Here is a 24578-nt window from a genome sequence, read left to right as displayed (position 1 = left end):
TCTAATCATTCATTTACATCATACTTTTCTTCACTTTCTCGTCCTTAAAAATTCTTCCTTACACAAGCTAAGCAAATTCACACTGGAGATACAATGCACGTCAGCAAACATTCAGTCTAAAACAGAATGACCTGTACAGGAGGCAACAGGGCAACCCAGAACTTCAGCAGCAAGGCTGGAGGGGCATAAGGCAAGCCATGCAGCTAACCCATCCTCTCTTCTGGGTCTCACAGCTCCATGACTGCCGAGTCTCATGAGGTGGGAAAGGCACACTGATTGTTCGCAAACTTAGGGTACAGAAAAGGTGAATGATATGCCCTGGCCCCCTAACCAAGAAGAGAATGCAGATCCAGTTCAGTTTGGTTTTCTTTCCTTTACACCAATAACATTCAACTTGAGGCAAAATGAGAGAGCAGTGAAGCAGTAATACTGTTTCAGGCTCTAAAGTATCCAAAGATAACTGGGTTACTGTATATACATTATGAACTACTCTTCCCAGGGGGAAAAAACAAAGTATGTATTTTCTTAAAATGCAAATCACAATATATATTTTCTAAAGGTATTTTCCAAGGTTTTTTCCTCTAAGATGGCAACTTCATATAAATGAAAGTTGACTACATTATAAAGTCATTCCACTTTGGTAACACTGTAGCCCAGAGATAATTCTGAGGTCAGAATTTTTCTAAGACACAGACTCAAAGAATATATAATTCAAATACACTGCATAGTTATACTGTCTTAAGGAAAGAAATATAAAACATTCTCTAAGCTGCTCTAGAATTTAACCTCACTAATGCTGAGAAACTGTATTCCTTGAAACTTCTCAAGCAAAAAGTTTATCTAAACTCAGAAAATTCATTTTAATATTGTTAAGGACTTTCTGTGATATCCTAAATTTTAGGTAAAAACAGTCCCTCAGTGGAGAGTTTTCACCATAACCCAATTTATGGTAAAATGCTAAAATTAGGTCAGGACTGAATAAACCAAGTGAAGAACCTTCCAACTGAGCCCACACGGAGAGTGTGATGGTATAAATAAGGCACACGTGTGAGACCACGGCAGACAGCCCAGCTAAACTACGACACTCTCTACCCAGTCTCCATCATACTAGAGCCCAAGGGGCTAAGAGTCCGTTCACTGAGAACATTAAACCTAAGGAACTTCCTAACAATATAAATTCATATCTTGTAAATAACCCCAAGTACTTCCATTAACATTTCAGAATCACATTTATAATCCACCAACTGCGCTGAGAATTGTGGTCCTAACTTCAGCCTTCAAGTTGGCAGAATGATTTCCAGTGGTTCCCAAACTAAATGACGCCAAAATCATCTGAGGTGCTTATAAAAATAGAATCATAAGGTGACTTATTTTTGCACTCTTATCATATGGGAAATGTGCCTTTGATATTAACTGAAGCCAAAAGGGGTACAATGTCATTGTAGCTACCAAAGTGTTTATACAGGTGAAATGACATGATGACTGGCATTTTCTTTAAGATACATCAGCAAAGGAAAAAGGGACAGATAACACAAACATGGTAAAACACTGACGTGTTCAATCTGGACAAGGAGGCCCACTGTACTGTTCTCTCCACTTCTGTGTAGTGTGCAGACCCAGCTGGATATGGCATAGCAGGGTCATCTAAGGTGCAGTCCAGGCCATTCTCGTCAAGGCCCCCACAAGAGCCTAATGTGCCAGGCAGCCAAGGGTCTCCTCCGGGGCCATTAAAAATGATCCTATCTGCTCCAAACTTCGAAATTCTAGGGATCCAATTTTTTATTTAGCCAATCCAATCTCAACAAGTTCATGAGTTCTCAGGTTCACCACGGCATTCCCTAAGGGCTTCTGTCCCATGAGAGCTGGGCTGGTTGTCAAATTCTGATTCGTCTTCCTTACACCTTCCTTTCTCAACCTGTCCCTGACTGAACCGCGCCAGACAGAAGCCAGCTCTTCTCCCACATCCCCACAGAGGGCACTGTGTCTTCATAAAGCCAGTCACCACTATTTTAGGTACTTCATAAACGACCAGAGAGTGGCAGTTTTCCTTCATGATTTTCTCTTCTCTATTTATTAAAATATCAAAAGGAGAAAAAGAAGTTAACTTCATAGTACTTGGTAAAGAGACATGTGCCCCAGCACAGTACATGCTAAGTACTCAGAATCTATAGTTGTATCAGTTAAAGGTCAAAAACACTAAGAAAGGTAATATTTTTCTTACTGTCAAGATAAAAAAATAGCTGTCTTAAGTGACACTCAAAAAAGGAGGACACGCGCATTAACCAAATCAAAACTGTTTTCCCTACAGTCAGATGTGACAGTCTTAAGCCAAATCACCCATGAAAGTTTTCTAATGTACTTAAATTAAGGTTGTATATGTATATTTGCTTCTTCAAAGACATTTTGCAAAGCCACTTTGAGGTAGAAGGGGAAAGGTTTCAATGGACCACTGTTTCCTGCTCCATTATAACTGTAATCACTGCTCACAGAAGACGTAGCTTCCGTATTTCGGTCCATCACATTTTCCACCATCACATAAGTATACTTGTTAGGTTCTCACTTTATTATCTGCATATTTATTGCTTCCAGAATGCCCAGTAAAGCTGAAATTTTTCATTTAAAGTGATAAAAAGTTTTCCTAAAATACTTGCTTAATAATCTTAGATTTGACTTTTGGCAAGACAGTTAAGCACATACAAATGAAAATACTACATTTCACAAATACACACAAAGACTAAAACCCAAACTTTCACTGTTTTTCTTATAGAGCTCAATCTTAAATGTGCAGCTTACATACAAACTAAAAACACTTTTCAACGTGATTGTCACAAAAATATTTTAAACAGAGATGAAATGTATAAAGGCACGCACAGATTGTCAATAGTGACATCAGTTACATCACATTTCTTTAGAAACAGAACCTTTCCTGTTTCTGTAAACAACTTTTTTTCTCACACATTTAAAGTGAGGTTAGTGCTGACATAAGATTATTGCTATACTCACAGTTTGAGTGTTTCCACTGTGTATGAGGTACATTTCTCCATCCAAACATCCCTACTGCTCTTACCTACTTGAGAGTTAAGAGTCAACCCAAGTCTGTAGGCCATAACCATTCAATAATATTTTTGTCAGTACTGGAATGATACCAGATAACATTATAAAACATCAGAGATCAAAAATATCTTCTTGTTGAGGTCCAAGACTTCAACTTGTTCTTCATTACATGAAAATACAGCTCATTTAACTTCTTCAGGAAAAAAATTATACTGAAGATGAATAATTCCTTCCCGAAAACTTCATCTAAGACTATTCCTTCACAACAGTCTCTGATATTTTGTTGTTTTAATTCATTTGATTTAGCAGTCACCAAGAATCACCTTTCTTTTGGCGGTCTGTCGTAACGGTCTTGTATACTTTTTGTCAGCTGTTTGATAAATATTTTGTAAATTTTTCCACAGTATGTATGCACTGTCTTTTGTAGTTCCAGTTCTAATGGCTTTAATAAGGAATGGATGCTGTCATCTTCAAAAGAACACTAGAGAAAGAAGATAAAAAGACAAAGATATATATAAAAACTTAACTCTATTCCCAATAACTTCTTCAATCCACCTTTATCTCAACACTCTCCACTTTAAAAAGTCTCATAGAAAGCACGTGCCCAACAAATAATTTCAATGAACTAAATAGAAGACATCTCACAGGAGGCGGGAGGAGGCAGAGAATCCTGTGTCAAGGCAAGGACATGGTCAAGAGCAGAAAAGACCCAGAGATTCTCACAGCTGTGAGAAGACAAGCAACAGGTCTGAAGGTGGCTGAGAAAGACTAATAAAAGCCAAAAAATCACTCCAGTAACACTGGTGAAGCTGGACTGGAAAGGAGTGAGATAAAGAGAGCACAATTCAGGGTTTCCCAAAGAACCCTAGCTGCCCAAGGATAAATGTTTGAGAACTGCAAAGAGTCGGACACGACTGAGCGACTGAACTGAAACACCATGCACTCTTGAGCGAGATTCACAGGGGCACGTGAGAAACTATCAAAACAGAAAATGCACCTGTTGAATGGTGTATGCCCCACTAATTACAAAATGTACTTTCAGAATCCTTTTTCACTACAAAATGTCTTCCTATCTCAAGAAATATATTTTGGAAAACACTGTAGTAGTAGTAGTAAGTGGAAAAAAAGCTGAGATCTTAGTATTTTCGGCCATGCACCTTTTTGTTATTTGCAACCACAATTAGAAAGACTAAGGGGGCTTGAAGATATCTTACAGGAAAGTTTGAAGTCAGTAAAAAAATGGAAGACTCTAAAGGAAATTCAGAACCTGAAATCTAGGAGGACTGCAAATGACCTGAGGTTTACTACCCTGCCACAGAGGGAGAGGAATGGAAGCACCACTCGAATCACAATTAGTGAGTCTGTAGGAAGCTGCAGCCCCTCTATGGAGAACAGGCTGAACTTCAATGCTCATTCAGAACACTGACGTGATAGGGCTGCACAGAGATCCTAAACCCTGGTGCCTCTAGTGCAAGAAAACTAGGATCATTATGCATGAAACCTTCCCTCTTGGGTAATTTTTTCAAACCCAATCCCATATACTGAAGATAAATACCTTAAGGTATTTTTAAAAATTTAAAAAAAAAAAAAAAAAAAAAGGTGGGAAGGAGAAGAGGCTTAACTACGAAGAAATGTAATGAAAATAATAACAGCCAGCACTCTGGGATCTGGGAGAAACTGCTGAAAGCTAGACTGGTTAAAAAGAAAGCACTTCCTACACACCAGGCATCAGGCTAAGAGCTTTATATGTAGTAATGCATTTAAGCTTCACAATGACTTCATGAAACATGACAATTTACAATGAAGCAACTAAGGTCGGGAGAGAGGATTTTTCCAGTTACAAAGCTCTAAATGGCTGAGCCAGGATTCCACCTGCAAAGAGCTTTACAACCACACAGCACTGCTTACCCAAAAAAGCAAATGAAATTGTGCCAAGTGAGTTTCAAAAACTCTGCTGCAAAGATGAAGCTCAGTTAACAGTGGTGAACTGCCGTGTGCTGTATATAGATATGTCCACATTTCTCTGGGGTTAAAAGTAGCAGCCATGCTGAAGAAGGTAACCTTCATCAAGGTGTAGCACCTGTATGAAGTGACACTGTCTGGTAACACTTCACTGCGTACAAAAACATCCTAGGACAACTGTGGCTGAGAGGCGAGTAACCCTGGGAAGACCAAACTGGGTCTTTTTCCTACTCTACAATGACTAAAAATGAAAATGTTACAAAGGTGTTTAAAAGTTAATTCCCGGGAATACTTGAGATTCTGTTCATTTCCTTGTGATTTTAAATCCCAGTGTTTGTGGTTAAAGAATTTTTTTTCTTCACTGGGGAGGTCTTTTGATGAATATTTTCCTGAAATAAAAACAGTGCCTCATGGATTACAGCTCTTTTAGTCCACCATATACCACAAGAAGTTTGACCTTTAAAGAAGGTGCTGCTGCTGCTGCTAAGTCACTTCAGTCGTGTCAGACTCTGTGCGACCCTGTTGACAGCAGCCCACCAGGCTCCCCCGTCCCTGGGATTCTCCAGGCAAGAACACTGGAGTGGGTTGCCATTTCCTTCTCCAATGCATGAAAGTGAAAAGTGAAAGTGAAGTCGCTCAGTCGTGTCGGACTCTTAGCAACCCCATGGACTGCAGCCCACCAGGCTCCTCCGTCCATGGGATTTTCCAGGCAAGAGTGCTGGAGTGGGGTGCCATCGCCCTCTCCGAAAGAAGGTGAGAAATCACCAAATGCCCGCCTGTACATACAGAGCCAGCAGTCACGCCCTCCACCAGGCATAGACTCCACAAGCACCCAGGACTGTGCACGCACCTGCATCCAGAGGCTCACCTGCCCAGAGGCCACAGTGCCCTCACCTGACTGCAAGCCTCCTCCTCCCCTACTGTGTGCTACCTGGACTCGTCCACACCTTTCCTGGCTGCCTGGTACTCGTCCTTCCAGTTCAGTCCAATGTCAGCTCCTCCAAGAAGCTCTCCTGACACAGATAATCACTCCCTCTTCACTGGCACTGTACCCAGCACACAAACTTTCAGGAAGGTCATGTTTTATATATAAGAATGTCAGCTGAAGGCAGATAGTAAACAGTGAGGCAATGATGCCCACAATGAGATACTTCAAGGCATTTTCAAAAAACAGAACATGTTTTAAAAATACAGGCACAATGGCAGGCAGTCCAATCCTTCAGATGCCAAGTGCCAGCTACATACAGGGAAACTGTGCAGGAGAGGAGGTCGAGTCCTCTGCATCTCTGCAAATCTACTGCACCTTATGCAGATACAAGCAGCGGGTGAGGTAAATCAAAGTTAACACAGAAACACCACGAAATCTAATAATTCAAATGAAATACAGGAAGCAGAAAATACTTTACAGAGCAATAAAATGTTTTATTCCCACTGTGAATCTGCACTTTTTAATCTTGGTATTTGTATTCACTCAACAAACAATATTTAACAATTATGTATGGACTGTAAAACCTGATTTGCTGGCAGACATAGCCATGCATTCACATTTCACAGATGGTTCATATCCTTATGGTTCACAACATTCAACGGCTATGACTAAGCTTCTCTCTTGAAACTTGCATAAATACCTCTCTCTGAACAGTAATTCTTTTAAAAATTATACTTTCCATTGAATAATAGAGAAGATTAAAAAAAACTAACCAAGCACCAAAAAGACTGATTAACTTCATTAAGTTGAAAACTGGGTAGATACAGCTAATTAATACAAACCGAAAACAACCACTAGTCATTAATTACTTCAGTGTTTGAAACGGGTCTTAAAATAAGATTTATTTCTTAAAAATCAAGTGTAATTAATCAGCTTAAAACAAATACTCAGGTTTTTTTAAGTATATACTTGTAAGAGATCAAAGAAAAGATCAAATGAAACTAGTAAGATTTAATTCCTTAATAATGGATTTTTAAAAAAATGCTCAGAGGCAACAAAGAAATCACATTTTTATAGGAGTGCATTTCTTTTCTACCCTGCAAAGTCTCAGAACTCCAAAAGTACCTTTTGTTATTTTTATCACCTCTTGACAAGCCATCATAAAGCATTATTAAAATATAATATTGATTCTGAAGGCATACAAGGTCAGCTACATGAAAATGAACATCAACACTAAATTTTATAATTCTTCAGTGAGTGTAGCTGTATCATGATAAACTGATTATTCAGAAACCCTATCTCTCAGGCTTATAGGATTAAGAAATTCAGAAAAACACTAAAACCGTGGCGTAAAATGCTATCAGCACTTTCCCTACCACCAAGTGTGAGCAACACTCATTTCCAAGAGAAAACTTCAGCTCCCTGTACTGCAGATCACCACTTTACACAGCACACGTCGTCACCACATCCGGCCCAGTCCAGCCACTGCCTACTTTAACCCATCACCCCAGTTAAACAGCTCAACTCCTGACCTCCTCATGGGTTTTCTACCACCCACACGACTGAGCAACTTCACTTTCACTTTTCACTTTCATGCGTTAGAGAAGGAAATGGCAACCCACTCCAGTATTCTTGCCTGGAGAATCCCAGGGACAGGGGAGCCTGATGGGCTGCCATCTATGGAGTCGCACAGAGTCGGACACGACTGAAGCGACTTAGCAGCAGCAGCAGCAGCAAGACCTTTTCTCAGGCAGTGTTGGTTCTGCCTGCTCACCTGGCAAACTCTTACTCATTCTTCAGGGTTCATTTCAAATGCCTCCTCATCAATGAGGCCTTTGCTGGCCCTTCGGTGCACAGCTTTACACTCTTCCACATCCTAAAACAGTCTGTGTCTCAGGAGATTAGAGTTCAGTATCTTTATTCTCATTCCTATTAATGAGACTGTACTAGCAAATACTGACTGAGATCAGTCATTAGCAAACGCTTAGAGTCTCGCCAATAGGAGCATCAGCTCTTTTGATCCCCACACTTAGACCAAACCAGCACTCCTGCTACTGATATTTGTCTTCACATCCATATACGATTAGACACGGTCCAGCAGCACAGTGAACATACCCCCTGAGAGATGAATGGTCACATATAACTTCTCCCCAGCTATCAGTGAATTAGCTGCATGGATAGTGCCTGATATACAGCTCATTAAGCAAAATCATAAATCCAATCCTTATTTGGCTTTGCCCCAAGTCTTGGTCCCCAACATACTCAGATACGTGAAGTATAATCATCTCCCCCTGTTAATCCACCTTAACTACATAAAAGCAGACCCAAGGGGAAAAAGAGACAGAAACAGGTATCTGGGGTGACAGGGCCAGAATAATTTTTTCCAAACTCAATATAAAGTTTAGTATTTAAAAAAGGAAACCTCATTTACAAAGGCAACAAAGAAAACAGAATAGACTTAAGATATGTTCAAAATCCACAGTATGAAGAGATCTATTCAACATTCCTGAAAGACACAAATCAAAGACAACCCTTGTTCCTAAGAAGTCTCAACACCATCAAAACATCAGCAGTCACTAAGTCAACATGTGAAGACGACACACTCCCAACGAAAAAACAACTTTTTGTTAAATGCGTTGATATCTGTGTAAAAAAAAAATACACTAAGTAGGAAGACACTAAGAGGACAGGATGTGAACAGGGAATATTAAAATACAGCACAGGGTATTAAAATTCAGCACAAAGACTTCATACTGAAAACGGTGTGTGTCAGTGCACAAATGGACAGACCAGTGGAACAGAAGAGAAAATCCAGAAATCACAAATGGAACTTTAGTACATGATAAAGTCAGTATCTCAACTCTTCAGGTTATAGATAACCTTTCAAATAAACATAATTGGGAGAAGACGGCCACTTGGAAAAAGATCACATCAGATCTATCCCTTACTCAAGAGTAAATTCCAAATTGAGCAGAAGACTAAATGCAGTAAGTGAAACAGTATATACGTGAAACTTTCTGTAAGCTGAGTATAGGTAGGGAAAGACTTTCTAACTATGACTTTTTTAAAAAGGTTTTAAATTTGATTACACAAAAATTTCTATAAAAACAAACAACTCTGAACGACAAAAAATGCCATAAACAAAGTCAAACTGGGAGAAAATATTTACATCAGATATAACAGAAAAAGAACTAATATCTTAAATACACAAAGAACTTGCAGCAACTGATGGGGAGGCAGGAAGTAAAGTATGAAAGTCTCACATGGTGATGACTGTACAACTCTGTAAATATGCTAAAAACCACCGAATAATTTACACTATGAGTGAAAAGGATGGCATATAAAATATGTTAAAAATAAAGTCACTTTAAAAAATCAATGGAAGAGACCTGAAAGAAAATTCACTCCCAAAAGATGTAAAAACAGCTGTTAGATATATAAAAAGATGTTCCTCTCACTCACAAGAGAAAGTGAAATTAAACTAAGATTCCATTTCTCACTTATTAGCATGGCAAAAAATTTTCAAGGTTGACAATAGACTCCTGTGCATAACAGGCTTCCTCATGAACTGTTGGCAGGAATGCAAATAATCCCTATGTAGGGGAAACAGGCAGTAACTTCAATTAAAATTATCCCATGTCCAGGAATTTACCCTAATTAGTACATTGCTTTTTCCTTCCTTCCTCCCTCCCTCCGTTACTTCTTTCCTTCTTTTCTCTCTCTCTCATTCTCTCTTTCCCCCTTTCTCTTTATTGGCCCACCTTGCAGTGTGCAGAATCTTAGTGCCCCCAAACCAGAGATCTAACCAGAGCCCCAGCAATAAAAGCATGGAGTCCTAACCACTGGTCCACCAGGGAATTCTGCTGCATTCTTATTCAAAATGTTGGAGAATATCAAAATGTTCAAACATAGGAGAGTAACTGAATAAACTCTAGTACAGGCACAAAGTGGAGTATCACACAATTGTGTAAAAAAAGTATGAGGAAGATATTTATCAATGCCCAAACTTACAGAAAACTGTAAAACAAAAGCAAAGAGCAAATAAAGATGAACACCACCTTTCATGTAAGAAAAAGGGACTTACAAAGCATACGTGTACCTACTCATCTGTATAGGAAGGACACACCAGAATGAAACTGGTGACTGGGGCTGGGACTTGGGGTAGAAGGCTGCGGAAGGTACAGGTTCTGAGTAAACCCTAACACAGCTTTGACTTTCTGAAGTATATTAATATTCCTCACATCAAATTGAACTGAGGACTTCCCCGGTGGTCCAGGGGTTAAGATTCTGCCTGCCAATGCAGGACACGGCTTCAACTCCTGGTCTTGGTAGATTCCACACGCCATGGGGCAATGAAGCCCAAGAGCCACAACTACTGAGGCCCCTGCTCTGGAGTCTGTGCTCTGCAACAAGAGAAGCCACTGAAAGGGGAAGCCTCCACACGGAAACCAGAGAGCAGCTCCCACTCACTGCAACTAGAGTAAGCCCTTGTGCAGCAACAAAGACCCAGCACAGCCAACAAAGTGATTAAGTTCTTAAAAATTAAAGTTAAATCAACAAACATGAGAAAAAAACTTAAAACTGAAAGCATATGGAAATACATGAATCCAGCAGTATTTCAAATGAATAAATAAAGACACTGACAGGAGCAGAAAAAAACTAATGCAAATAACGTCTGAACACAATACAGAACATACACCCTCATCCAGGGGTGGGGAGGGCGAGAGAAGGACTGTAAACAAACTGAATGCTTATAGCCGGCTAGCTTTTCAAGGAGAGGAGTGGGGATAGTAGTCCAAATGGAGCATTTTTGAAATTATTTTAAATGAATTATAGCTTTAAGCAAAAGAGGAAAAGTTTTCGTTTGGAGCCAGGATTCTAACTGGAAGAAAACAGAAACCAAGTAGAAGAGGAAAGGAAGGAGCCTGGGAGAATGCAACTGGGCGCACTGGTGTCAGCACAGGACTCTGTGTGCGCATGTGCTTGCATTTTTGTATTTCCCAGCTCTGCTGCTGAAAGGGCTTGGAAGGGAAGACACCTTTGCAGCAATAAGTATCAGAGTTTCTTAGAGAGAAAACTAATTTCAGGGCGAGGGCAGGGAAGGCATAATAAGATAAGCCTGGGATATTTTGCTTACCTCCTCTTTGAGAAGGTACTCAAAATAATGATGGGAATGTGTCAAATAAGCACAAGAGATGGCCAAAAGGGGCAGCCCAATCACCAAATTTGGCACAACTTCAGCATCAATATAAATAAAATTGAACACTGCATTATAATTTGTTGAAAAGAATAGTATCAGTGAGCTCATACTGATAATGCATAGGTCAGTAAGTGGGCAAAAGGCAGTGCCCTTCCTTACAGCAGAAGGCCAAGTGCTAGAGCTGTATGGGGAGGGCATGGTGGGGTTTATCACTGATGACCTAGAGTAAAGGATATGCAAATTCTCTGTAAACCAGGAAGTATGTCCACAAAAATACTTAAAAATAAAAGAGCTTACATTTCTCAATGCTTCATAAATAGCTCTAAATGCTGGTTGCTTATCATCATGGTAAACACCTCTGTTCCCATGGAGAATAAAGATTCCTTCTTCTTCAGCTTCTTGGCAATTGCTTCCATATATGCAATGATCTGGACGATAATTCCATTGGCAAGGAAAAACAAAAAGGCTTTCTATGCAAAAATAAAATGAAGAAGTAAACACACCCTAATTCCACAGAATTAACATTCTGCAAAGATTTTAGACTTAGTTTACTCTGTTTTAAACATAAAGAGTGGTAACTTAATATAAGCCAAAATCAAATAAATCTATTTTTTTCAATTTTGACTAAATACTATGTTTTTCTTTTTTACAAAGAATAAAAGAAATTTTTAAAATTACCTGGATTATGAAAAAATATGATATTCAACAGATCTTGATCACCCCATGTAATGTTCAGTTTGTATTTTTTAAGCAGCGGCATCAGTATATCTCCCCATCGTAGTCGCACAGTGGTCATATCATTCTGTTGGTAAATGCATTAACAAATTTCTCAGACTTCCAGGTTAAAAATGGCAGCATAATGACAGTTCCTCATTCTTCCCTTAGCAATCCTTGCAGAGCAACAGGAGATGTGTAAACTTCTTTTGTTACAAAACAATGTGACCCTAACTTAAACCTAAATGTGAGGAAAAATGAACAGCTCAAGTGGAGAGATAACAAAAGATATCTGAAGCTGTACGGAGCCATGATGAAACTAAGAAGTCGGGAAGAAAAGGGAAAGAGAAAGGAGGTGGTGGTTTCAGTGATACGACTGTGCCCTCATCTTAAAAAGCACAGAGTTTCAGTACCTACGTCTTTTTAATACAGCTGTTGAAGATTAAAGGTGTTAATATAAAAATGAAAAGTACTAGAAGCAGTGGGGCTTCCCTGGTAGCTCAGACAACAAAGAATCTGCCTGCAATGCAGGAGACCAGGGTTCAATCCCTCAGTCAGGAAGATCCCTGAAGACAGGAATGTCTCCCCACTCCATTATTCTTACCTGGAGAATTCCATGGACAGAGGAGCTTTGCAACCTACAGTCTATGGGGTCGCACAGAGTCGGACACGCTACTGCTGCTAAGTCGTTTCAGTCGTGTCCGACTCTGTGCGACCCCACAGACGGTAGCCCACCAGGCTCCCCTGTCCCTGGGATTCTGCAGGCAAGAACACTGGAGTGGGTTGCCATTTCCTTCTCCAATGTATGAAAAGTGAAAGTGAAGTCACTCAGTCATGTCCGATCCTTTGTGACCCCATGGACTGCAGCCTACCAGGCTCCTCCATCCACAGGAGTTTCTAGGTAAGAGTACTGGAGTGGGTTGCCATTTCCTTCTCTGGGAGTGGGACATGACTGAGCAACTAACATACACACACAGGAGCAGTACCTGGTACAGTGTTGGTTAGCTCTTATCACCATGATCACTATGACTCTTAGACTGATTTGCTAATCCTTTATAATTGGCATTTCAAAGAGATCACTTGAAACTGATAAATAAAAAATAGATACTGAATTTAATCAGATGCCTTTTCAGCCTCTATGGGATTACTCATAGCTCATTATTTTAAAACTCAAAGTCAGATACCTAAGGAAACAACAGAGTTGAAAGAGGGCTGGGGATCATTTGAATCTGGGGTGAAAAGGGGTGGAGTTGAATACTAAGTCTTTTATACAAATTTGACTCTTGGAAACTCTCCAGGTTTAAACTAACTACTTTTCAAATTATAGTTTGCAACATGCTGATGAGTGAATTTTTCATATCCTCTGAGAGATTCAAGTACAGAAACTCAGAGTAAGATTCAGAAACTTTTATAGCAATTTAACAGAGTAATTTTATATCTATTTATTTTAGCATTTTCCAAGTAATTTATTTATATTATTTTTTACAAAACCATTGGCTCAAGACAGATTCCAAACAATGTTTAAAAAAGCACTTTCCTTCTTCACTGATTCTATCTCCAGATAGTCTGAAAACAATTGTTACAAGCTATTCTGTTGCTGCTACTACTGCTGCTGCTAAGTCACTTCAGTCATGTCCGCCTCTGTGCCAACCCCATAGACGGCAGCCCACCAGACTCCTCTGTCCCTGGGATTCTCTAGGCAAGAATACTGGAGTGGGTTGCCATTTCCTTCTCCAATGCATGCAGGCATGCTGAGTCGCTTCAGTCATGTCCGACTCTGTGTGACGCCATGGACAGCAGCCCACCAGGCTCCTCTGTCCAAGGGATTCTCTAGGCAAGAACACTGGTATATATAATAAACTCAATGGAGGTATAAGCAATCTGTCCTTTGAGAAGGAAAAGTAAGAATTCCTAGGGGAAAAAAACTACATATTTAAACTAAATATAATCTACTATAGTAATTGTATTACCTTCTTTCTCAGGATGCAATAAATACAGTGACTATACACACACACACACACACACAATCTGGAAAATGACTGAAACAAATTTTACTTAAGGAAACAGTAAGAAAACAATTTATTGCAAGCATAACTCTGCAGTGAGTTATTTATCATGTTAACTAAATGTTCTTAGGATCTGAAAAGGAAAATATGAGTTGATCAACAAGGACCAAGACCAGCAACACATTCAATAGACAGTACTTTTGGAATACCCCTTGTATCACGTCATGCTCAAGTCTTCACTAGATTTTACTTATTTTAAAAAAAGAAGAAGAAAAATACACCTATTCAAAGAAACACATCTACTCAAAGGAAAAAAATCTTTATTATACAAAGGAAAAGTCCTACCAGAAAAATACTGGACAAGAAGCAATAACACTAGTAGTACTTGTTGAGGATATAACCTAGAATATCCAAGACTAAAAAAGCCATGAAAAATGAGTTTATATAAAGAGGCATTATAAACAAAAAGAGTTTAAGCCAACAGAAACAGAAAAACAGCAAAGAAGAAAAAGTCAAAGGAAATGGACATACAGCCATTCACAAAGGAGGAAACAAAAACAGCTAAAAATTGTATGAAAAGGTTTTCACCCACATAGGTGGTGTAGTCAGGTAAGTAAAAATTAAAATACATGAGGTGTTTTTCAGCCATCAGTTCAGTTGCTCAGTCGTGTCCAACCCTTTGTGACCCCGCGGACTGCAGCATGCCAGTCCTCTCTGTCCATCACCAACTCCTAGAGTTTACCTAAACTCATGTCCATTGAGCCGATGATGCCATCTAACCATCTTATCCTGTCATCCCCTTCTCCTCCTGCCTTCAGTCTTTCTCAGCATCAGGGTCTTTTCAAATAAGTCAGCTCTTTGCAATAGATGGCCAAAGTACTGGAGTTTCAGCTTCAGCATTAGTCCTTCCAATGAATATTCAGGACTGATTTCCTTTAGGATGGACTGGTTGAATCTCCTTGCAGTCCAAAGGACTCTCAAGAGTCTTCTCCAACACCACAGTTCAAAAGCATCAATTCTTTGGCACTCAGCTTTCTTTATAGTCCAGCTCTCATCACATCCATACATGACTACTGGAAAAACCATAGCCTTGACTAGACGGACCTTTGTTGGCAAAGTAATGTCTCTACTTTTTAATACACTGTCTAGGTTGGTCATAGCTTTTCTTCCAAGGAGTAAGCGTCTTTTAATTTCATGGCTACAGTCTCCAGCTGCAGTGATTTTGGAGCCCCAAAAAATAAAGTCAGCCACAGTTTCCACTGCTTCCCCGTCTATTTGACATGAAGACATGGGATCAGATGCCATGATCTTAGTTTTCTGAATGTTGAACTTTAAGCCAGCTTTTCACTCTCCTCTTTCACTTTCATCAAGAGGTTCTTTAGTTCTTCACTTTCTGCCATATGGGTGGTGTCATCTGCATATCTGAGGTTACTGATATTTCTCCTGGCAATCTTGATTCCAGCTTGTGCTTCCTTCAGGCCAGCGTTTCTCATGATGTACGCTGAAGAGAAGTTAAATAAGCAGGGTGACAATATACAGCCTTGACGTACTCCTTTTCCTATTTGGAACTAGTCTGTTGTTCCATGTCCAGTTCTAACTGTTGCTTCCTGATCTGCATACAAATTTCTCAAGAGGCAGTCAGGCTGTCTGGTGTTCCCATCTCTTTCTGAATTTTCCACCATTTATTGTGATCCACACAGTCAAAGGCTTTGGCATAGTCAATAAAGCAGAAGTAACCATATAACTACATATTAATACTAGTACACAGAATCAAATCAAATTATTCTTTCTCCATAATGACACACATTAAATGTGATGGGCTATATGTACTGACATAAAAATTAACTATATATTTGCTAAGTGAAAAAGGCAAACTGAAGCTGTATAAAAGGACTCCACATTTAAATGCTAATATACATGTATATCTGCTTCAAAATGCCTTTTTAAAAGGGTCTGAAGAATACAGAGCAAAATACATAATGTCATTTGGGCAAAGAATGAAACTGGAGATAGTGGTATGTAAAGCAGAAAAATGTCTTTTTTACTCAATGAATTGCCTGAATTTTTACAAGCATGATTTATTTTGTAATTTTTTTAAAAAGATGCAGCTCTAATATTCATTTCAGCAACTCTACCGAAAATGCACATGTATCATATTAAGATAAATTAGTTTCATTTTTAGAATTATGTAAGCTTTTGAAAACGAACTCATTATTACCATCAGTCTATGTTATATGTAAAAATAAAACTGACAGATGACTATTCATGTCATTCTCTGACAATACTAGAAACTGAGAACTCATGAATTCCCAAAGATTGGTTACTCTACTAATTTCTGAAAAGTTCTGCCCCTTTTGGTAAGATGTTCACTGACACTGTTTTCTTAGGCTATATATGTAACACAATAAAAGCCTTCCATCACACACATATTTCAAATATGTAAAAACAATCATCCCAACTGCCTCACAGTAAGTATTCTATTTTTTAATACTTTTCAGTAATCAATGGCAAAAAAAAAAGTTCAATAACACCCTGGTTTCTAAAACCTCTGTCTGTCCTCTGCCAGTAATTATCCATTGAGTTGCTACTTTATGCCAGACTCCATGCTAAATATTCTGAAAGCAAAGCTGTATAAAAGACATACCCTCCCCTCAGTATATGGAGAAAACAGGCAAAAATTAAACTTTACAAAATAATAAATGGCAGGACACAAACAAGGTACAGCAAACATACAAGAAAAGAATTCTCAAGGTGCCTTAATTATAGTCTTTGGTTTTTATCTAATAAATAGGAAAAGGTCAAGAAATATCCTAATAGGGATTCAACACTGCAGAAACAATCATAATACAAAACACAAAGCTGCTGTATGTTGTATAACCCTGTATACAACATATAACAACTGTATAACCCAGCTGTATCTTAGCCAGTGTCTATCAAGCACTACAAGAAACAAAACAAAAAGCTAAACTTTTACTATTTTAAATTTTAAAATACATAATTATAATACATAAGGTTGGAACTGAATAATTATGAATGGTAGGGGCTGGGTGACAACCAGGCATATTAAGAATTTAAAACATGGTCATTGTCCTATGGGTTGTCTTACAGCCTTTCATGTGATAATAACTATGGGATAACATTTGTGGACCTGTATGAAAAGTTTGAAAAGTTATTACAAGTAATTCAGTTATATCACTAGAGCTCTAAAATTTAACATCTGTGCCAGAAATTATGAGTTAGTAGGAAAAAAAACCAAAGCCGTGTCTGCTAAAGGTATGTTTGGAAATCAGGAAAAATAAAGAGATATAAAATGGAATTTTAAAAAATCAATAAATTTTGTTGAAACATATCAGCAACTGTAAATAAAATATTTTAAAAACAGAGCAAATCTTTGTTCTCACTGGGCAAGAACAGAGTTGCCTGAAACAAAGGGATAGTACGTATGAAGTAAATTGCACCTACTAAATTAATATACAATCATACACCTCATATGTTCTTCATTAAGTCATTAGTACACAGACAAAAACAAATGTTTGAAAGCGTAGAAATTATTTCAACTCCCATATCTACATCTCTAGCTGGATTAGAACAACTACAGACAAAAAGGAAAGGGGAGAAACTGTTACACATACTTAAGAATGCCATTCAAATAAGTAAAAGGCAAATAAAAAATAATTATAGATTTGAACTACATAGCTTCAATTTGAAATGTTCTTAAAATCAAATAATGGTGTTATACTAAATTATCTCTAAGGTTCTTTGCAACACAACACTTCTCATAATTCTAAGAATTTCAAATGAAGAGTTCCTAAGCACTTACATTATTCCTTAGCACATAATCTTACAGCACCATCTTCTGGTACAGTATTACCGTGCATAGTCTAACCATCAGAAAAGGAAGAAAACTCACGATGTGACACCTGCTTTATTTAGTATAATGTTATGGTAGATAAATTTTTAAAACTCAAAATATATTAGCAAACTGGGTAACTGACATTGACTGATAAGCAAGAACACAGGTTACACTGGCTTCACTAATGCATTCATTTGTGGAAGACAAACTGAAAAGACATCAAGATTTCAGAAAGGTACAGAAGATGCGAAAGCTAAACAAACAAACCCTATGTAGGCTAGATATACAGAAGACAAGAGTGATGGATATTAAACTGCCTTAAGATTGAAATGTCCAGATGTGGGTGGTGACGGCTACAAGCAGTACAGTGGCCTATAGGAAGGATACGAAGGGACAATAGATTTAAATCAGACATGAAGACAGGAATAAACATAACGGTGTAAACTCTGGTCCACCACAGCCAATGGAAAAATCCTAAATATATACATGTGCAAATATGTAAGTATAGATATTCATATCATAAAATATCCCTTAATGCTTAATTTAGTATTAACCAGATGTAAAGGGTCAAACAGTGAGTATGAGTGTTTCAGAAATCACTGCTTTTAGCTAACACTGAAGTGCTAACTACGTGTCATGCCCTATACTAAGCACTTTGAATGGGTCTCTTTTAAAAAGACAACCTACTTAAGTCATTTATTATCTCTATTTTTCAGCTGAGAGAACTGACATTTGAAAATTAACTAGCTGGCTAGTAGTTGTGGTGAACAGGTGACAAAGTTAAACATAAGGCCAAACTACTTGACTCCAATGGCCCCAGACTACAACGACTTAAGGATTCATCAGCATGAAACTGATAAACAGTACAATGTGTTCAGAATGCACAGTCAGAAAACTGAAACAGCCGTACTTTTCTGATCCTAAAATTTGAGACAAGAAACATGTAGGGATTTTTTAAAAGTCACTATAACTTCCAGTAGCACCAAAATAGCCAACATTTCCTATGTGTTAGGCCTCTGTTCTAACTATTTTATTCCTCACAAAAACCCAATGACATACATACTGTTATCTATTATACCATTTCACAGATGAGGAAATCAAAGCCTGGAGATGTTCAAAACTTAGCCAAGATCTCAGTGTTTGAACCAAGCTAACATGAGTCTTAAGCTCTTAACTACAATCTGTGCTTCTCCAGGACATATCACACTTTAGAAAGTGAAGTCGCTCAGTCGTGTCCGACTCTTTGCGACCCATGGACTGTAGCCTACCAGGCTCCTCCCTCCACGGGATTCTCCAGGCAAGAGTACTGGAGTGGGTTGCCATTTCCTTCTCCAGGGGATCTTCCCGACCCAGGGATCAAACCTGGGTCTCCCGCATTCCAGGTAGACGCTTTAACCTCTGAGCCACCAGGGAAGCCCTCACACTTTAGAGTCAAGTATTATGAGGCTGCACTACTACAAAATGACAACTCTTGTCTAGAATACCAATCTAGGAATGCTCACACTTGCTGCTTGATACTTGACTGTAATGCCATCTGCTTTGACCTACTGGGAAATAGATGGGGAAACAGTGGAAACAGTGTCAGACTTTATTTCTCTGGGCTCCAAAATCACTGCAGATGGTGATTGCAGCCATGAAATTAAAAGATGTTTACTTCTTGGAAGGAAAGTTATGACAACCTAGATAGCATATTCAAAAGCAGAGACGTTACTTTGCCAACAAAGGTCCATCTAGTCAAGGCTATGGTTTTTCCAGTGGTCATGTATGGATGTGAGAGTTGGGCTGTGAAGAAAGCTGAGCGCCGAAGACCTGATGCTTTTGAACTGTGCTGTTGGAGAAGACTCTTGAGAGTCCCTTGGACTGCAAGGAGATCCAACCAGTCCATTCTAAAGGAGATCAGTCCTGGGTATTCTTTGGAAGGAATGATGCTAAAGCTGAAACTCCAGTACTTTGGCCACCTCATGCGAAGAGTTGACTCATTGGAAAAGACTCTGATGCTGGGAGGGATTGGGGGCAGGAGGAAAAGGGGAGACAGAGGATGAGGTGGCTGGATGACATCACCGACTCGATGGACGTTAATCTGAGTGAACTCCGGGAGTTGGTGATGGACAGGGAGGCCTGGGGTGCTGCAATTCACGGGGTCGCAAAGAGTCAGACACGACTGAGTGACTGAGCTGAACCGAGCTGAGCTGAATGCTCTAATAAACAGAATACTAAAAACATACTTGCTTCAATAACTCTAGGTTAGTAGAAAAATTCTGAATAGGTCAATCTAGCTTTTAATAAAACAAAACTAAACTGGAAACCAAACAATCTGGAGGGACAAGAGCAGAACGCTAACCTGAATCAGTAACTTACCTTAAAATACTTCCTTCTCATTCTGGTCATGTTCATCAGCATAACTCCCGAGTTCACTCCAGTTTTCCCATAGTATGGATGTCTGGCAAAACGATTATACCAGCCTATTCGAGGCTCTTCATGCTCTGGTGCCATTGCGGCAATTTGTGTGGAATTAAACTTCTTTAGCAAAGACCAAATATCATCAACAGGCCGTAAAAAAAGGATATCAGTGTCGACATACAATAGTGAGTCAACTTCTTTCAGGATTAACTATGGGGAGAGATATTTGAATCAGTAACTCTATTTCATTTTAAAACAAGAGGCTTTCATTATTTTTTTAAAAAAATACTTAAGAGATAAACTACTTGACATTAATTTTTTAAATTAATTTTTCCCAAGTCTGCCATTTTTACAACAGCATATATAGATATTCTGCTAATCTTTTTATTAACTTTTTAAGAAGAAAAGCTATAAAAACACATCAGAATAAAAACTCAACGCTAAAAACTGGAAGAAAAAAGTAAAAGCAGTATGCTCAAAGACAAGGGAGGAAATGTTTTCCATAATGGAAAATAACATTACCTTTGGTGAACTGACATAGCAAATCTTAATTTCTGAGATAAATACAGAAATTAGCCAATACAAATGAAGATCTGAACTTGTCCCCTCTGCCGTAACACTAATAACTGGTACCTTTACTTCATAATGCCCTCAGCCAGCAACTGGTAGAGCCAAAGTTGACATCCAGACCACCAAGCTCGAGTCCATGCTCTTATAGGTGAGCTGACCATCTCCTAACAAATCAAAGATCCTGCACTTAAATAGCAAGGGCTAAAACAAGACTTGTCTTGGAAGACTGGCTATGTCACTGCCCCAGGAGATGTCAAACCTCCTGCCTGCTCTGGCTGTGCTCAGCTGTGTCTGACTCTTTGCAACCCCGTGGCCTGCAGCCTGCCAAGCTCCTCTGTCCATGGAATTTTCCAGGCAAGAATGTTGGACTGGGTTGCCCTTTCCTACTCCACAGGATCTTCCCTACTCCAGGGGTTAAACCTCCAACATGTATCTTTTACAGGAATTTTCAAGGGTAAGTTTTTATTTCTGCCTCACCCAAAGACGTTAGACTCTGACTCCTGCAAATTTAAATTTGTCTAGTCCAGTGTACTAGTAAGACTCAATGATTAGATTAATCTAAATGAAAGCTTTTTGGTTAAGAATATGATGAGGATAAGAGATTGATCCTTATTCTGCTCCCTTTCAAAGCTGCTCCTGAAGCTAGGGTTAAGCCATCACCTTAATGACCAGTTAGGAAGCTGAAATCACTCCATGCCCCCACTGATTTAATACCAGGCTAAGGGAAAAAAATCTGACAGTTAACCACAGAGCCTGAATAGGGAAGGGTCATTTGTTCAAGGACTGTAATTAAAAGGATACATATGTATGTGTCTGTATGTCTGTCCCTCTCTTCTTTTTGGGGGGGACAGAAAAGTGAACAAAATTGTTTTGCCTCTGTACCATGAGACAAATGTGTTTACAGACTACTGCATTGTTAGCAGTCTAGGAAGACACTACAGGAAGCTCCGGGTCACTGTTGGGAGCCACTGCCACTGGCGGTCACGTTGTGTGTGTGTGTATTCTGTCACTTAGTCGTGTCCGACTCTGTGACTCTGTGGACTGTAGCCCACCAAGCTCCTCTGTCCATAGGATTTCCCAAGCAAGAATACTGGAGTGGGTAATCATTTCCTCCTCAGGGGATCTTCTCAACCCAGGGATCGAACCCAGGTTTCCTGCATTGCAGGTGGATGCTTTACCGCTGAGCCACCAGGTAAGTCCACCTTCACACATAAGGCGAAATAACAATCACATCAGCATTTTTCTATGGTTCCTTTTGGAGGAAGGAGGATTTGCCAGAGCTTACCTTGGATCTTTCAATCCCTCCATTTTTAAAAAAAATTTTTAATGTTTATTAATTGACTTGGCTGTGTCAGGTCTTAGTTGTGGAACATGAGGTCTTCGCTGCAGTGTGCAGGCTTAGCTGCCCTGTGACACGCAGGATGCTGGTTCCCTGTCCAGGGATTGAACCCACATCCCCTGCACTGTAAGGCAGATTCTTAACCACTGGACCAGGGAAGTCCCTTAATACCTCCATTTTAAAAGAGGAGAAACAGTTAAGGTTTTTACTTAACTACTTCAGTAAATACTTTAAGAAAATTCTTCATTTAAGAAAAATGAAGAATCAATTTACTTAGAATCTGGTTAAAAAGATGCAGAACTAAGAGTGAATGAAGTACAAGAACAATTTGACAGGTTTCAAGTATCTAATTTCAGTATTTCAAATTTTTAACTAGATCACATCATTAAATGATCTGGCAAACTTCCTATCACAACATCAACAATTAAACTTTATACTGCTGAACAAAACAGAAGAGCAACGGTTGTAACCTCATGCTTCTTTCACCATTCAATGGTTTTCAGCAGTGTATTGTTTATTTAATGTCATAAAGTGTTTGTTTAAATGTTCACCTCCCATATCAGACAAGAAACTCTGTGAAAACAAGAAATCTGGGTATATATTCATTCCTATATACCCAGCACTTCAGTACAGATACGTGGCAGAACAAAGGCACTCACACTACTAATTAAATGATGTAACACTGCAATGATTCAATGTAAGTTGTTTTTTTTTTAATTTTTAAAATTTAAAGCCTGTGTGAAGTTATCTAAAACTTCTTAGGCTTTCCCCCTCTTAATTCCTTATTTGTGTGCTTCTTACAAGGGAGGCAGACAAGGAAGACATCCTAGGATCAAGACTTTTTATGCCCAGCAATAAACCTACTGGTTAGGCAGATTCAACTATCAAAATGCAACATGATTTTAAATCTTAACTGACACCCTAGATTTGACAAATTCTATTCTCAATATGCTTAGAACTGCCTTACTCCACTTAATAACAAATAACTTAAGTTTCTTCCCGATAATTCCTATACTTAACAGAACTCATGTGCTCTCAATATTTCTACTACCGTAATTATTTTAAACATTATAGTGGTTCTAACAACTACTGAGAATTTTTTAAATGTGGGTGAATTAAATTCAAAATGGAAGAGGTAATCTTGCTTCTGAATATTCTTAAAAATATTTACTTATTATTTATTTGAGTGTACTGGGTCTTAACAGCGACACTTGGGATCCTCTATCATTAGCTGTAGCAGTGGGATCTAGTTCCCTGACTAAGGATCAAACCTGGGCCCTCTACACTGGGGGCAAAGTCTTAATCACTGGACCACCAGGGAAGTCCCTGAATATTTTAATCTATGATAATCAGGGTTTATCACCAAAGACTACCACCAAGGAAGAGCCCCACTGAATAAATGGTTCCCATTTCCCTTTTAGTTCACGTGCCTCAAATTCTGTTTCTGTGTTAAAAGTATCAGCTAGAAAAGGTGAACTGACTTGCTGTTAAAACAGAAATAGTTATTTAATAATCTGCTTCATTTCCAAAATTACAAATGCAACCTGCAACTTGCAGGTGATCCTGCCACTGCATTCCTACTGGCAAAGATTTGGCTCCATTAAGATCTGATAACCTCTAACTCCTTCTTAGGGCCTCCCACATGGCACTAGCAGTAAAGAACCTGCCTGCCAATGCAGGTGGCATAAGAGACGTGGGTTCAGTCCCTGGGTCGGGAAGATTCCCTGAAGAAGGGCATGGCAACCCACTCCAGTATTCCTGCATAGAGAATCCCCTGGACAGAGGAGCCTGGTGGGCTACAGTCCATGGGGCTGCAAGAATCGGACACGACTGAAGTGACTTAGCAGGCAGGCAGACAGGCAACTCCTTCCCAGAGAAGAAACAGTTTATAGCAACTGAATAAATTAAAACATAAGAAATAGTACTGTAACAGAAATTACTTACACTTTTTATTTTTAACAGCATATTTTACCATAGCTTTTATTTGTTCTATGGGAAGTTTTTTCTTTCTTCTAATATTCAAAGGGAAAATAATTTGTGTGTGTTTATTTAACTGATTTACATGACATTCTTCATTAACTCGTGTGTAAAAGCAAGATGCAAACAAAAAACACTGGAGAAAAACTTACTGGCAAGAACAATCTCTGGGAAGCACACGGCTTAAATAGTTTTTTCCACTCTGCTGCATTCTCACTTGGAAAAGTTATCGGGTATAATGAATAATTAAATGTTTGCAGAAAAGACCAGCTGTCAAGCTACAATAAAAAAAAATAAAAGAACTCAATTCAAACTTGTTTCACTTTCTCTGCAAAATTATAAACCACGATTATTTTTTCAAAAGCTGAAAATTAAGATGTTATACATCGTATGTCATACACAGTTAAGAGAAAGTTAAGATTCTTCTTTCCCACCATTTTGTTTTCATTCAAAATCTTAAAATCATTCTAACAGCTAGAAAGACTTCACCATAAAGATCTAAGGGACAATTAAAATGATAAGAGTATCAATCAAAAAATCAGGAAGTTGAAAGAACCATACAAACTGTTCACCTC

The 24578-nt window shown here is 38.8% G+C and overlaps 1 protein-coding gene across 1 annotated transcript in view; it reads right to left on the bottom strand.

Moving 5' to 3' along the window:
* Positions 1-3373: 3373 nt before the first annotated feature.
* Positions 3374-24578, bottom strand: part of GXYLT1 (glucoside xylosyltransferase 1) — a 47739-nt gene continuing 26534 nt past the window's right edge. The window contains exons 4-8 of the mRNA XM_052641013.1: positions 24156-24281; positions 20076-20327; positions 11823-11946; positions 11442-11614; positions 3374-3535 (exon numbers count right to left, since the gene is read on the bottom strand). Coding sequence (XP_052496973.1) covers positions 3374-3535; positions 11442-11614; positions 11823-11946; positions 20076-20327; positions 24156-24281 — 837 coding nt within the window. The remainder of the gene's footprint in view (positions 3536-11441; positions 11615-11822; positions 11947-20075; positions 20328-24155; positions 24282-24578) is intronic.

This window comes from Budorcas taxicolor, chromosome 5, assembly GCF_023091745.1.
Source record: "Budorcas taxicolor isolate Tak-1 chromosome 5, Takin1.1, whole genome shotgun sequence".
Classification (NCBI taxonomy): Eukaryota; Metazoa; Chordata; class Mammalia; order Artiodactyla; family Bovidae; genus Budorcas; species Budorcas taxicolor.
Note: the sequence above shows the minus strand (reverse complement) of the source record. Positions and strands in the feature narration are given on the sequence as shown.